The sequence below is a fragment of the Mercenaria mercenaria genome, chromosome 19, assembly GCF_021730395.1.
Source record: "Mercenaria mercenaria strain notata chromosome 19, MADL_Memer_1, whole genome shotgun sequence".
Lineage (NCBI taxonomy): Eukaryota > Metazoa > Mollusca > Bivalvia > Venerida > Veneridae > Mercenaria > Mercenaria mercenaria.
The window spans coordinates 16327199-16340595 of NC_069379.1; the positions used below are offsets into that span (position 1 = coordinate 16327199).

At 34.5% G+C, this 13397-nt stretch overlaps 1 protein-coding gene across 3 annotated transcripts in view; it reads left to right on the forward strand.

Annotated features, from left to right (window-relative positions):
• The window catches only part of LOC123542781 (von Willebrand factor D and EGF domain-containing protein-like), a 78422-nt gene that overhangs the window by 11222 nt on the left and 53803 nt on the right, over positions 1 to 13397 (forward strand). For all 3 annotated transcript variants that reach the window (XM_053531540.1, XM_053531542.1, XM_053531541.1), the window contains exons 10-15: positions 35 to 120; positions 692 to 755; positions 3397 to 3576; positions 8236 to 8450; positions 10297 to 10591; positions 11126 to 11278. In XM_053531540.1, coding sequence (XP_053387515.1) covers positions 35 to 120; positions 692 to 755; positions 3397 to 3576; positions 8236 to 8450; positions 10297 to 10591; positions 11126 to 11278 — 993 coding nt within the window. The remainder of the gene's footprint in view (positions 1 to 34; positions 121 to 691; positions 756 to 3396; positions 3577 to 8235; positions 8451 to 10296; positions 10592 to 11125; positions 11279 to 13397) is intronic.

The window sequence follows — 13397 nt, forward strand, 5'->3', positions numbered from 1 at the left end:
TTAGACACGTTTATAAGCTATTTGTATTTTACAGGTTATTGTTGTAGACCCATTGTTGGAGTACAAAGATAAAATCTGCTACTCGCGTATGGATCCCCATCATAGAACATCAGATGAGCAGTAAGTTATTTATTTAAGTCACATCTAGCGTCCCATAGTTTGTATTATTGACCGGATTATATTCAAAATATGTTTAAAAATGAAAACTTATTTCTGGTGTCATGTTTTAAAACTTTCTTTTGGATCTCGGGTAAATGATTATTATTTTTGACCGGCAAGCCGAACAAGAAGTGAACAAAATGATACAACAGTTTTTTAAATTTAATGTTAAGTAGCATAAAGAGTAATATTCGAAACACTTCCTAGCGAGTTGATATAAGAAACACGGCAAAATAACTCATTATGACGAGGATTAAATGATTAAATACACTTAGTGTGTAACGTAGGCCGACTGGATGTAGCAGTTTCAAAATACAAATGAAAAAAATGAAAGGCATTATACCGAAAATATTTCAATCAATCCTGAAGATATGTATATCTGAAAAGAAAAAAACAAAATATCAATATCAAATGAGAAAACCACTTGGTTTAAAGCATTGCCAATGAACTTGTTCAAATCATAATTATTTAAATGTCATCCACTGTTAAAGAAGATTTATATTGTACAAAAACTTCGTCATTTTTATTGTAGCTATTATAGCATGCATCTTGAGGGTACATTCATGCTTTACAAACACACTGCGACTGGAATAGAGGTAACAAAATTCATATTAAGATACTTCTGTAACTGTAAACCTTTTCTATAGAAATTGTCTAATAGAACCGGGATGGGAGATCCTCCGCGCATTTTTTTTCAGACATGTGTTGACGTGTTGAATACAACCATTTACCTTCGTTAAGATAAGTGGATGGATGCCTCACATTAAATAACTATATAGCCAAAGCGAGCATTCGACCACGGAGCAGGGGGGGGGGGGGGGGGGGGGGGGAAGTGTTTCCGAATCGGCTACTTTAAACTTCCGGTCAGTGCCTGTAGGCATGAAACTCGATGCTATCGAGTTTTTTACGTAAAACATTATCAAAATATGTACGTCGAATGAACATTAAATTATTGGCTTGTTTTTGTAAGACTTTGCACATATATAGAAAAGATCTAGGACATCCAAAGGTAAAGTAAAGCTTTCTCTAATTTTATAGAAAGCTATACGAGAGTCAACAATGTTAAATATATAAGACAAATATCAATCCATCGATTCCCTTTTTTGTCCACGAAAGCAGAAAATACAAATTCGTTCTATGTTTATATCTAAAAAGGATTAAAATAACCATTCTTGACTTTACCTACACTGGAAAAACAGAAGTTCGAACATACACGTTTTACCTTGGAGTGATTAAATCTATCTGAGTGTATAAATCCCGAAAGATTGCTTGCAAATTTTCGTGCTTCGGAAACATTTAGGAAAAGAATCAATGACACGTCTTCTCGAAACAAATTGTATGAATCTATTGGATAAGTATTACGTTAATAATAAACATAGATTTAGGAAGTTACGCACGTTTGAAACAAATATTGCGTTATAGTGTAGAAGCATCATTGTATTGGAAGCAAATTCAGTCTAGAAAAGGACAGGAGCCTATGCTTGATATTTTTGTACGGTAAGTTTGAAAATAGTAGTTTTCGTGTTCATTTGCAAGACAAAACTGCATTTTTTTTTATATTTTCCCCCATAAAAATGTTCTCTGGTGTAGATTTTAATTAACCTTCTAATCGATGTGGATTTACCTATTTTCAATCATATGGTAACATACAATGTACATTAGGTCCTTGTACTGATTTGTTCACAATCCGCTAAATATCAAATGGAGCCCTATTACATCGGTTTGGTGCACTTTTAAGTCGAATTTTGTTAAATCCGAACCTGCTGTAAAAAGCTGTAAAAATATACTTAAGAAAGACAGTAGCGCCAATCCGAAAACATAAATACGCTGGATATAATAGGTTTTCTGCAAAAAGGCTACCAGGCAATATTTAAGGACTTCCTTCTATCAGATTAAGAAATATATCTTTTATGATCAGGTTCAGTGTTAGTATACTCCGATAAAATTGTCGTGAATAATGTTGAAACTATACTATCTGTAACAAGACGTGTCACGCTACGGACTGGTGAAAATTTGTTTGGCAGCCGGTTAGCTCGGTCGGGAGAGAGCTTGTTCTCGACCCGGACTGACGGCACATTTTTCTCACTTTGTGACACACGTACTGCCCGCTTTCTCGTCTGCTTCTTAACAGACTTTTAACAGTTAAAGAATTGAGACAAGACAATAAAACGGATAGCTCTACAGAATCATAAATTATTTAATTTGGGGAATTGAAACTCTTGTCAAACTGCTGGCTGAATACTATAAGATTATGTTTCATACTGACTGAAATACTGACTCCCGTTTTGCACATATCTTTCAGCCCTTACCATAGATTTCTGTAATTAGCTTGTCCATCTTACAACTTGGACAGTACCATTAACTTTTAAAAGGGGTGCTTACCAAAAAGATACTGACTGAACGGCGAACAGTGCAGACCATGATCAGGCTGATCTTAGTCTGCACTGGCCGAAAGGCAGAATCACTTGCCGCCAGCAGGCTAAGGGTTAAGACATAATACTACCGTAAATTTAAGACAGCGGAGTTTTTAGAAATACAGATTCAGCCAATTCGCAACTTTTGAATATACCAGAAGAATGTTATTGGTACCATTGGAATTTTTATTGTTGTCGTTCAACATAATATTGTAAAGAAAATATTTCTAGTCTGATGAACGTCAAAACGTTTGTTCGCTTCAACCGGTTTTCAGAATACTAGTAATTCATTAGTATTTGATGGCATACAAAGAAAGATATACATGTAGTTGCAATAACATATATTGTATTATTATAACAAATTACATTACTGAGGTAGATACACATAATTGTGATTTAAAGTAAATAAAATTGCATTGTATAATATTTAGTGTTGATGAAAAAATCTTTGGAGCAGTGAATTAAATTATTTTTCTTAAATGAAAGATGTGTATGTAATTGCCAAAAATATCAAGAATAAATTGTCAAATATGTAGATAAAGCATCCCTTATATGCTACTGGTACATGTTATTTTAATAGAACAAAAACTGTAAATAAACATAGAAATCAATGTTTGTAATTGATGAAATATTTTTACATGTACAATTAGAGGAGAATTTTTGAATTATGGATTTCAATGTGCCCGTTCATTTATTTCAATTTAATATAATTGTTCAGCTCCTTGTCAACCGCTAATGTTGACCTTGTTTATGTAAATGAATAGATAAACAAGCAGGGTGCTCAAACAGTTCACTTCATATGTATACTTATGTTTCAAACTAGGTTCAGATAGTAACTACTTTATGCAGGACAAATGTGACATGCATTTGTGCTGTTGCAATACGAGCAGGAAAGGACGTTTTCATGATCAATGTTTGTGGATTAGTCTATTTCCTGGGATTTACACATTGTGGTGAAGGTGGAATTTTGCAGATTATAAGAGTTCACGACCATCTTTATCATGTGAGTAACGCATGCTTACAGTTTCCTTAGTAGATGACTACCTTTATCATGTGAGTAATGCATGCTTTTAGTTTTCGTAGTAGATGGCTACCTTAATCATGTGAGTAATGCATGCTTTGAGTTTTAGTAGTAGATGACCACCTTTATCATGTAAGTAATGCATGCTTTTAATTTTAGTAAAAGATGACTACCTTTATCATGTAAGTAGTGCATGCTTTTAATTTTAGTAGTAGATGACTACCTTAATCATGTAAGTAATACATGCTTATAATATTAAGTTGTAGAACATAATGTAATGTACAAGATATAGCAAAAAATCGACAGGTTAAATCTACAGCATCGTCTTGAATTTTGAAAACAACTTTTTTCAGAATTTTGTAATGAAACAATAACCACTGTATGGGAAATGATCTAACTAAGAAAATGAATGGTCACATCAATGTTTTTATCTAGAAAAAAGAAAATTACAGCCACCTTTCGAATCACTGAAGTCTTCCCACTTCTCCCTAAAGTCTCCCCACTTCTCCCTAAATGAACTTGAGGGGAAAGTGACTTCTCCCAAACAAATGGACCCAGCTAGACCCCTGTGAGCATCGAGTATTGACATTAATATCAATGTACAGATCTAAAAGCCCCCACTACACTAAATCATTCCTTTCTACAGTATTTCAATGAGACAGTATACACACTGAAGCTATAAATTATTATGAACAACAAAAGGAAGAAATACCTACAATTTTTGCGCCATAACTTTGTTGCACTGTGAAAATAGCACATTGTGAAGATTGCAATCAAGGTCAGTGCTGACCATGGTCAACAATGGTCAACCAGGGTCGGCTGAATTTTCATCACATTTGATAGTCAATAACGGTCAACCATAGCAATACTGGTGACTCTTTTCTCTATCATGGTTGACCACGTTTTTATGGCACTGTATATTTGATGGTAGACCATAAAAACCATGGTGACTGGTCATCCATGGTCGTTATTTCCCCTAGGCTGTAATGTTATCATGTTACCCAGTTACAGCAAAAGTGCTCTGAGTTCTGACTTCTTTTGATATGAAAATGGACTATTTTATTTAAAAGAAAACAATATTGTTAATATATTCCATTTTAAATGTATAAAATTTTTGAATTTTGAGCATTTTTGCACTAATTTTGTAAAGCTGCAACTTTAGGTGAGTGGGGCAGTCAGACCGAACTTGAAAACATATTATATGTGTAAAAGAAAATTATTTTTATTCATATCCTCGAGATCTTTTGTAACAGAATTTAGTTAATAAAAACTAAACAGACTGCGACATCTTTTAAATCTTGGTAAACTGTATTGTTTGTCAAAGACCTTTATTAGTGAACAATAGGTATAAATGCGTAAATGTTTTTACTACGATTAGAACATATATCATAGACATGCAATATGTAGAGTAAAGATAGCATTTAAACAAATAGATTTCACTGAGGAGGGATTGAAATATGTTGTTCAGGTCTTGGTAGTTCTGACCTTGATTTCAGCACAGCCACAACAGGTCCAGTGCGTAATTATTTAGGAATTATAAACTTCATGAAATGGTTTTGATATGACTTTGAAGTTTTACACTGTCAAAACAGTGTCAACTAAACAAACGTCAATTGACCGTATTTTTCCAATGAATATGTTTTAACCTTAATCAGACCATGGTCAAAACGGGTTCAATACAGATCAAAGCCTATTTATCAAACTTCAAAATGTAATTAGATCTACCATTCATTTCAACAAACATGATTTGCTTATGATAAGTATGTTTTGACTTCAATGACAATCTTTTGGCATTGATCAGACCATGTCACTGCCACTGTCACTAACATGGACATGGTGCAAACGTGGTCGCAGTATTGAAATATCATGATCACAATTTTTTTACATGGCCATTCATGTACATGTCATTGCCTGCAATGGTCAAAACATGGACATCATTGATATGACAGTGGTTGTAAACACAGGGGAGCCCTGGCTGCCTGTGCTATGGACAGACTAGCTCGTCCAAGCTGATGTTGTCATCTATCTATTTATCTTTCGTTAATGTTAAACTCCCCACGGGAACGTAGACATATTTTGCGCGTCCAAATTGAAAGAATATTAATAAACAGACAAAGAATAAAGTGATAAAATAAAATATTTGTATTGTTAAAAGAGTTTAAAAGGGCGGAGGCAGTGTAACTAGGGCGAGACATTTTCAATCCTAGATACTGCTGCATTGAAATGCTTTAGGGTAGGGAGATGGGCGACAAGTTGGGGTATTTGGTTCCAATGGTAGATAGTCCTGGGGTAGAATGAAAATTTGTAGTTACTGTAATCCCTAATTGCTGTGAGTAACCTATGACTGGCATGGAGCACGGGGTAGAGGGGTCAAGTAGTCTGTGATTGGGATAGCAACCAGTTAATGATGAATTTTGTAGAAAGGGATAACCTTGAGACTATGCCCCTGAGGTTGAGGGATTGGAGCATATCTGTTACACTTGAAGTCTGACCATAATCCGACTTGATCCAGCGAGCCCCTCTCCTCTGGACACTTTCAATTTGGTCTATTTGAGTTTGGGTGTATGGTACCAGTAGTCTAATGAATTACGCGTACCGGTTTGACCCCTTTTATAGGTCTGATACTTCTTTCAAGACTGTCAAGCGAACATACCTCGGAGCCGTCTGACATAGAATAATGAGCCCTCGGGTAGACCGATTTAACATTTTGATGTTTTACGTTGTCTACCTACTGTAGAGGCAGATATCGACAAGTCAAAAAAAAATATAACGATATTCAACTCTCGAGTACAATTTTTTGGACTAGCCTGTTTCCGACTTACAGTCATTTGAACATGTCATGTTCTGATTCAAGTATTAGGAGTTTTTCCATAATTCCTTCACAACTGTAATACTTATATCTGTTTCAGTCAAAATAATGGCAGTCACATGTTAAACACAGTCTAACAGCTAGTTAAAATAAACAGTATGCTAATTGAAAAAAAAACATATCCCCACCCACACCACATACTCCTATCTTAATAATAATATAATATTATACTATCACAAATTACCTTGTTTGCTCCAGCAATGTAACACTTTGTCTATAATCTCCTTCGTCTGCAAATCCAGTTTGCAATTTTCATCCTATGTCATTGAAAACAGTTTCAACAGTGCAAAAAAAAAATCATCGTCGCTGTCCGCCATATTACATACTAGTATATATATGATATTGCTTTAACGTGTAAACACAAATTCCGCGGGTCATATTGGGGAGTGTCACGTGACACTTAAACTGTGGTTTAAGCTCCTCTGCTTGGTTGGTTGTTTAACCACGGTTTAAACATCCATTGTGCATACGACACTTGAAACTATGGGTTTAACAGTTAAACCCGTAGTTTAACAGATTTATTGTGCATTTTACACATTAAACCCTAGTTTAAAGTATTAATCCAGGGTTTAAAGTTGAAAATTTAGTTACAATGTTTTAACAGGTGAATTGTCACTTTAAACCGTGGTTTTAGCTCGTCTGATTGGCTGTCTGTTTAATTATTAGATAAGAGTCTTTAAACCGGGGTTTAAGACTTTAAACCCCGGTTTAAACATTTATTGTGCATACGACACTTGAAACTATGGGTTTAAGAGGTAAAGAGGTTTAACAGTTAAACCTATAGTTTAAGGAATTAATGTGCATTCCGCATGCCATACATTTCGCCTCGCCGACACAAACACACTAAATGGCAGAAATAAGCCAACATACATATCATATAAGATAAAATTTCGAAATCATTCTTTCAAATTAGAGATTTAATGCTTTTACATTGCTACATTTATTTACAGTCAAACATACATCATATTGTTGTGAGAACTAAGCTATTGCGGGTAACAGGCAAGGGAGGGTCCGGGAAATTCAGGTTATGCTTATATAGCAGAATTTCATTAAAAGGCATAGGTCAGTGTAACTACTGCGATCAAACTGACTTGCTGAAATCTACTTAGAACTTTAAACGAGTTTTCAACATTCAGTTTATCTAAGGCCTTGTTATAGCCTTGGAAACACTATAAATTTACGGAACTTTCCCCATTGAAAAAATTTTTTTACGACTGCTGTTAAAACATTTGCTGTAAGTTTACAATTTTGTCAATATTTTAAAGGCTTGATATATCGGAGCGCGTACATGTGATACATGTATAAAACTTATATTCAAGAAAATGAGTTTCCAAACTTTTGACATGAACAAATATACCATTATTGCCTTTTGGTGAGGCCGATATGTGGATTTATCAGGTCGATAGATCCACATATCGTCGATAGATCCACATGTCGACCGAACTTAAATCTAGCCTACTTATAAGTATAAACATTTGATACAAATATCTGCAGCCTTTGGTCATTTTTCGTGGTAAATTGTGTACGACGTCGCATTGCTTTGACGTCAAACCGTAATGGCGTCACAGCTGGAGGTAAATATGTGCTTTGGCTCCACTTTCGAGTCAATATGACATTTTATCATTGATCATGTGACTACATCTAGACCAATGGAAAGGACTATAAATACAAATTTAATAATAATACCATTTATTTCTTACGCATACAGAAACCTATTCCTTTTAATTAGTTCAATGCATGTATCTGATTGTACACATGAATATCCTTTTTAGGTTTATACACCTATTGGTACAAAAATAGTACTCCGTCTGTGGATGTGGCTGTACATGTACATTAATGTGCACATTACAATGGCACCAAAAGACTTGGGAAAAGTAGTCGGATTATGCGGATATTTTGACAATAACAAAACAAACGATTTCATGCATAAGGATGGAACAACTTCTCGTCTTGATGGAAGCGATGATGTTTTTGCAAGTACCTGGAGGTAGGAAATACAGATTATCAAGATATATACTAGATTCTCCCTACATATTCCGTCATGATGACTTCTGAATTAGTCATGTTCCCATTACGCAAAAAATGTAAAATATTATTCCCTTCTCTTGTGATGATATATATCTATGTGTGAAGGTGTGTGGATATTTAAAATGGTCTGTTTCTATATGTTTTGTCACAATTTTTGTTTGTATAAACCCTGAGTATTCACCATTTTCAGCTTTTTATGTGACACATTATGTTAGACAGAAGAATAGACTATAATATTTACAATTACATATATTGACGAATAACATTTGGTCAAGGTATAGGAAAACAGAGAGAGAAAAAATAAAATGCTTAAAAGGGTACTGTTGAGTCTTCATCCACCTTATCCCACAAATAAGTAATTGTTAATTTGTGTACAAAAGTTTCGTATATTTTTAAGATGTACAATATGCAGACCTTGCATATCTTTTAAAAATGCTGACTGGCCTTGTGCAAGTGTTATATCATTGTGACGTACTAACAGTCTTGCTTTTTTTCAAATATGGCCAAGATATTGAAATTAGTTACTATAAGTTATTTTGTCAATATCTATATGTGTACCAGTAAAAGTACTTAATATTAGCATTACTAAAACGATGCAATTTTTATGTAAAATTAGTTTTCTCCTCCAAATACTGAGGTGCGGTTTTAAAATTGTAGACTTAATTTATATATTCATGACCCATTAGAAATTACGGTTTGCATATTCCACTTTTAACTCATTCCAGTCGTAAATAATTTCTTGTTATTTCACAGCCGCCGATCTTGTTTCCTAAATGTTTAATACTACGATATATTCATATTACATTTTAACCATAATCACTTAAAATATACATGTTTACATCAAACGGAACAATACTCTTCTAGATGTCTGTTGCCCTTGTTTGCTGGCGTTCAGTATTACAAACCCTGCGAAGCAGGGAAACATGTATTTTGCTTTTTCGCGCCTGAATTATTGCCTTGAAAAGGTGTCTTTAAAACTGTTCATCAATATATACTAATTGACCGTATGTAATGGATTAGCACCTATTTTTACATTGTACGTTGTTTGAACACTCGTAAACTGTGTGCAGAATACCTTCATCACTCAGAATACTATTATAAATGAAAAATGGTAAGCTCCTTTACTTGTATCAATATATTCGATAGTTATACAATTATACGAGCCGGCCCGCTTGGCTCAGTAGGTAGAGCGTTGGACTACGGATCGCGAGATCGTGAGTTCGATCATCGGGCGGGGGTATGTTCTTCGTGACTATTTGATAAACGACTTTATGTCTGAAATCATTAGTCCTCCGCCTCTTATTCATGTGGGGAGGTTGGCACTTACTTACGGAGAACAGGTTTGTACTGGTACAGAATCCAGGAACATGTTTACTTTAACTGTCCGCCGTTACATGACTGAAACACTGTTGAAAAATGTCGTTAAACCCAAAAGAAACAAACAAACAAACAATCAACCTGTTACAACGTCGGTTAATTCAAAATATGTGTCAAGTAATTAATATACAACCGGGTGAATATAAAATATTGAATCGGACTATACTTAGGAAACTTTCGTTTTTAACTGGTTGAATGCAAAGTTGTTATGAAAATACTAATGAATTCGTTTTATTTAATAAAATAAGTATTTTGGTAAAAGATGGACCGTAAAAATCTAGTTAACAAAACTGATTTATGTCAAATGTCCTACACTAACTATATGTTGATTACCTATTACCAGTATCATTGGGACATTAATGTATGTATTTTATTATGTAAAATAGTAATGATTTTAACTCTTCAGCAAAGGTCAATGTTTATTTCAGAGTTGAAAACAACAAAAATCTTTTTCGGACTTATAGAAACCTTACAGCCTGGAGTAACGACAACAAGCTGTACTGTATTTGCAAGAGCAATATTAGAGTTGCCGAAGCATTCTGCTCGCCATCACAATACTTGGACTGTGAAATTGAAGAGTTTGCTATAACTAAACAACAGTGTACAGTTACAAAGACCCAGAAGAAGAGAAGTGTCAGATTACGACAAGATTCAGATTATGACAATGAATTAAAACGATTACTGTCGTTGATGTTACCAGTTAGAAAGCATAATATCATCAAAGTAAGATAGCTCAAGTAAATGTGAATGTGATTTGAATATATTTTCCATAAACAAATAGCTTAAAATAAAATATTCACTTTGAAAGGACGATAATCTATAATACTCATCACAAATTGAATTATCCCCCACTTGAGGAGTCACCAATAGAAAAATCACCCATGTGAGAAATAAGTATATGAGCCGCGCCATGAGAAAACCAAGATAGTGACTTTGCGACCAGCATGGTCCAGGATCCATGCTGTTTGCTAACGGTTTCTCTAATTGCAATAGACCATGAAAGTGAACAGCATTGATCCAGACCAAATTTTGGTTATTTGTTTAACCTTTTTGCCGGGTTTTGAAAATTCAATATAATTTGACAATAAGATAGATAAACGATTAAACCCTATTTGACTAGAATGATTGTTCTTTAGATATAACTGATTTGTAGTGATGTTCTCCGAAATGAGCTAAACTAGTCAAGTAATTTAGAAATGCGTCAAATCATTTATCACTTTTTTATAATTGAAATATATTTGCCTTCTTTTCAACAAGCGTCGGGATGAAGGATCAGTTGTTACAGAAGAAGAAGCCATGACCTTGTGCACCGATAAAATCAATGGGTCACTGGCTATGACGTCTTACAGTGAAGTAAGCGGTAAAGAAGACCCCAACGCTGTCGTTTCGCAATGTGCTTTAGATGTTCAGGTATATGTACTTGTACTTTTCTTTTTTTTCAAATCCGAAATAAAACAAGTGTTAAAATAAAAATAAATGCATGTCTAAATAACGATTGCAATATTTTCCATTTTACACTTATAATGTAACAATTAGCCCGCCCGCTTAGCTGAGTAGGAAGAGTGCAGACCTGCGGATCGCGGCGTCGTGAGTTTCAGTCCTGGGCGAGGCCTATGTTCTCCATATAGATTTGATAGACATTTGAAGACATTGTTTCTGAAAGCATTCGTCCTCCACCTCTGATTCCTGAGGGGAAGTTGACAGTAACTTCCGGAGAACAGGTTTGTACTGGTACAGAATCCAGGAACACTCGTTAGGTTACCTGACCGCTGTTACATACATGTGCAATCTGACTAAAGTACTTGATCTTCTAAACGAAGATATGAGAATGACCCATTCACATTCGTCTTTTGTATATTTTGGATTTCCAATATTGCTATTTTTGTTTTTGCAAATGTATTTTTATTTGAACCAATCAGACCACTTGTTCAAATTTCAAAGAGTAAGAACAATGTGCAGTCAGACCGGGGCTCGAACCCGGGACCTCTCGCTTACAGGGCAAGTGCCCTATCGACTGAGCTACCTGGCCATCTGACACTTTACGTAATAAGAATTGTAAATAAGAAAAACCCAGGCTAAATATAGATTTGCAAAATGTTGTAAGATCAGCTCTGCTTGGCTAGCGAAAGGATCGTCTATAGATCATAAGTGTAGCTTAATAGGAGATGTACTAGTCAGTGTGATACATAATGTTACTGAAATACTGTTGAAAAAAAAGAACGGCGTTAAACTCCAAAACAAACAAACTAAAACACTTATTATAATAACAACTCATAAAACGCACAACTTCTATTTGTGCCAATATATGAAATGTTACCTGGGTTACTTTAGGAAAATTACAAAACGTTGAGACAGTCCTATTTGAAAATAGGATTGGAATTTCAATAACATTAATTCACGGCCGCTCATTTTTCATAAAATGCAGAAAGATCTAAAACGCATTTTTATACTTATTACATAGGTTTATGTCATTTGAACCCCAAAATAAATTGTAAAAGCACAATTGATTTTGGTTTTGTCAAAACGAGAAAGAAAAGGAAATGGGAAGCATATCTTTAAATAAGTAAATTAATACGTTTTAGTAAATAAAACTCCCTGCATTTATTGATACTTGATCAATTTGTCTTTAATGAGATTATGTGATAGTGCAGTACAGAAAGTGGAGAAATCATATGCGATAGCAATGAGACACACTTTTATAAGTAGGGGAAAATGCTTAGAAACGATCAGTATCCGGCTATGTAACTATATAAGTTCATTTTGTAAAGACTTTGTACAACCTATATTGTCCTACCAATGGAAAGAATGCAAAGAAATGCCCTCATACACAACTAGACAATCAGTAAATAAAATCATCACTTGGATATAGTCGAAAAAATGAAATGCATTTTATATGCATTGCGTGATCATTAACATAATAGTGAGTCTCAGAAATTGCCAAACTTTGAAATGTTAATACAGTGACGATGACGGTGACCTATAATTTTTAAATATACGAGACATAATACTAATCTACAAGTGTAAGCAGCCAACCAAAGCGCAAACTGTTACAGATGGGCTATTGTTTCAGTTCTCCGTTCGCCGGCTGCCCGTCACATATTTTTGAAAATGACATTTCTACAGATGGATGTTGATAATGCCTAAAATAATTCTTCTCAGATGGTTTTCTACCAGAGTTGTGCAAAGAAATTCATCGCCAGTTTGCCACCATTGCATGTCCGTACTGAGGAATAGTCATTTTTGTAAATCACTTTTGTCATTTATATGTCTATAGTGAAAACCAGTTTGGTGGTAATTTCAAACGGATGATCCTTGGGTGACATATAACATTATTTCGATTATTCTAATTCGTAGAAAACACGTCCTCCGGGGAATATTATCTCACGTTCTTTTAGATATAGAAAATGTTTCAAATTGATCATTTGTTTTAAAATATCTCGTTGCATGTGTTTATGGGATAACCTTTACCAATAGTGTTATAATTAATGCGAATTGTCAAAAATATGACTATAAAAGACAATATCTCAAG